Source organism: Cryptotermes secundus, unplaced genomic scaffold (assembly GCF_002891405.2).
Source record: "Cryptotermes secundus unplaced genomic scaffold, Csec_1.0 scaffold512, whole genome shotgun sequence".
Taxonomy (NCBI): domain Eukaryota; kingdom Metazoa; phylum Arthropoda; class Insecta; order Blattodea; family Kalotermitidae; genus Cryptotermes; species Cryptotermes secundus.
In genome coordinates this window covers 176,943-179,912 of record NW_019735563.1, presented here as the reverse complement: position 1 = coordinate 179,912, position 2,970 = coordinate 176,943, and the positions used below count along the sequence as shown (strand labels likewise).

The 2,970-nt window shown below is 42.1% G+C and overlaps 1 protein-coding gene across 1 annotated transcript in view; it reads left to right on the top strand.

The window, feature by feature from the left end:
* The first annotated feature begins 265 nt into the window (after positions 1-265).
* Positions 266-2,970, top strand: part of LOC111869585 (gustatory and odorant receptor 24-like) — a 9,489-nt gene continuing 6,784 nt past the window's right edge. The window contains exons 1-2 of the mRNA XM_023861224.2: positions 266-451; positions 1,343-1,600. Of these exons, the coding sequence (XP_023716992.1) occupies positions 341-451; positions 1,343-1,600 (369 nt within the window). The 5' untranslated portion in view covers positions 266-340. The remainder of the gene's footprint in view (positions 452-1,342; positions 1,601-2,970) is intronic.

The window sequence follows — 2,970 nt, the reverse complement described above, 5'->3', positions numbered from 1 at the left end:
CTCGTTTAACACGATGAAATTTTCTTCCGTGTGAAAGTTATGACGTGATGTGACGTCACAGATATTACAGACCGGGAAGAGGAGAATGTGGCAATATGCAAAGTTTTCATCTACAGAAGTATGCGCTTAGGGTTTTGAGTTTTGAGGGGTAAAATATGTAAAGAAAGAAACATTGTCAAACGAGTTTCGTGTTGCAGGTAAACTGGCATTCAAGTTATTGTCCAGAATGACTTTATGTTCAGCCATATTTCTGGCTGTAACCACCGCGGGAACCGTGTTCTCACTCAAACTGACAGTCGTAAAACTGTTACTTTCGGACAGCACTTTAGAAGAAGTTGTAATGGAAATGGTGTGGTCATCAGGATTTATGTTCCTGACTGTTCTGCCATTTCTGCACTGCACAGAAATTTGGAAAAGAATCCAGTTCATCAACAGTTGGGGAAACTTTCAGGTAAATATATTTTATCTTCTTGCACACGAAACGATATAAAGTTTTATTTCATAGAGCACAATAACCGAAGTTGCTAATACAACCTTCGAACACGTGACAAAGGATGATTTTAAATACATTCTTACGTAAAGAGAACGCAAGTGTATGGATTGGATTTATCTGGCTCATGTTACAGACCAGTAGTGGGCATTTGTAAACGTGGTAATTAATCCCCGGATTTCCACTTCTTTCAGTTTAGTGCAACTAGTTTTTTTTTTCCTGTGCAGTAAGTTTTATACGACATAACTGAACACAAGGCCAATCTTAGGAAATGTACATCGGCCGATATCTGCGGCCACGCTATTTAGGTTAGGTATGGCCGCGACATAGCTCAAGTGGTCAGTCGCTGGCTTCCCACCGCGGCGGCCAGGGTTCTATCCCGTGTCTGGTCAAGTGGCATTTGTGGTGGATAAAGTGGCGCTGGGGTGGGTTTTCTCCGAGTACTTCGGTTTCCCCTGCCAATCTTAATTCCACCAAATTCTCCATCATCATAATCACCCAGGACAAGCTACAATAGGCCAATCAGTGGCCGCCGTGCCGAGTGGACCCAGTTGGACTCCACCCCCCACTAAGCGAATTTTTTTAGATTACGTATTATTTTCGGCCCATCGGTTACTTGAGTCGCGGGTTCGAATCTCACTCAGGGTATGGATATGAGTACTTTGTTATGTCCTGTGTTGGCAGAGGCCTTGCACTGGACGGATCACACATGCAAGTCCTAAGATTCTAAGTTTCAGAAGTTATTTCTGAAATGGAAGATTCCATAAGTTGCGGAAGAAGAACAGTGTGTAATACTAAGATGTATTAGGGAAGGGGTGAAGGCTTCTAACTCTTCTCATTCTCATATTTCAGGAGGAGTTCAGTCGAGTGACTGGCAAAACTATGGACTTAGGTCTGAGACAAAGAACGCGCTATTTCGTGGCGATGATCCTGGTTCTTCCTGTGTGCGCAAACATAACTTATGGTCTGATGGACCACCGTCTCAGGAGTTGGCAGTACTGCATCACTGTATTGTCAGGAAGCCACATGGCACTTATGTCAGTGTTCTGGTATCTCATGTGTTCCGGGTTAGCCAGGGCTGCTAGGAGTTTGGGAGACGATATTGAGCAGGTATACATAGTCACGTATAAGGTGTTTAGCGTGACTAATAATAATAATGGGTTATGGATTAGATGAATAGATTTATTGGACACTCACAAGTCGTAATTACAACAATTATAACACTGTAAAGATTACTGTAATTATTACATTTCTCCGTGGCCTGTAGTCCGCAAGCGAACTATACCGACCGAGGTACCACAGCTTGTCGGCGAAGTTAGTGCCAACTTTAGTGGCTAGAGGGTGTTGTGTGGTCAGCTAAACGAATTACAGGGCCGTTAATTTCTATTTTTTGGACCGGAGCCGCTATGTCCTTGAAATAGCTCCTCAACTATCCTCATGAGGCTGAGTGGACCCCATTTGAGGCCCATTATTTCTCAGAAAATCTGGTAGCGCCGGGAATCGAACCCGGATCTCTGGATCTGTAGCCAGGAACTTTGACCACTAGACCACAGAGGCGGTCTGAAGTGAGGCAATTTAACTATGACTCAAAACAAAACACAGTCAGAAATTTAACATTTGTTAAGTAAGGCAAACCTATGGAACCATGTGGAAGTTCCGCAGCACAATACGGAGGATTAGAAAATGGCTTTATCTCATTTTAACCCACGTGACAAAATGAATTTCGAAATGAACACAGAATTAATGAAACTTAAGACAAAATAATATATATGCGTGCTCACCTCAAGCCACTAGGAACTTCACAACAAACACACGCCCAGCTTAGCGCCTTCAGACACCATTATTAAAAAAAAAACGAAATGTTACAGTTAATATTTCCGTCACAAGATGTCAGGAGCGTGCGGCACGTAATGTGGCCGGCAGCTGTTATTTTGTTTCGAGCGCATGCCACGGAGTGTATCGTACGCTCTTCCCGTAATACACTATTATTTTAATTGTACCTCGTTATCAACTTCAAGAAAATTCGTACGTATCTCTTTACGATCTCAGTAATTATTCTAATTCCTCTGTAAATTACTTCACCATAATTTGTTTGCTTTGGAAAATAACTGATATCTTGCGTGTTAAATTTCTTTACTTTTCATTTGCTGTTCAAAGCGTAGCAGTAGCTATATGCAGCACATGGAAAACGCAAAAGAATCTAACAATAAGGAGCTGATTATTTAGACAAGGAAGATTAATCGACAGTTTTTGTGATGGATACACAGTGCAAAGATTTCTGTCTCAGAACAAGTCAATTGGCTTACAATTTAGAAGAAGAAAAATACTATGTAAGATTTAAGGTTTTCGCGGTGGTGACTATGAAGAAAGCTGTCTTCTGGTATGTGGCCCGGTGTAGATATTGTGTTAACCGACGTTTCGGAGGAACGTATCGCCTCCAACTTCAGGGTAGAAGAAAGAAGAAAATCCGCGAGCGAGGA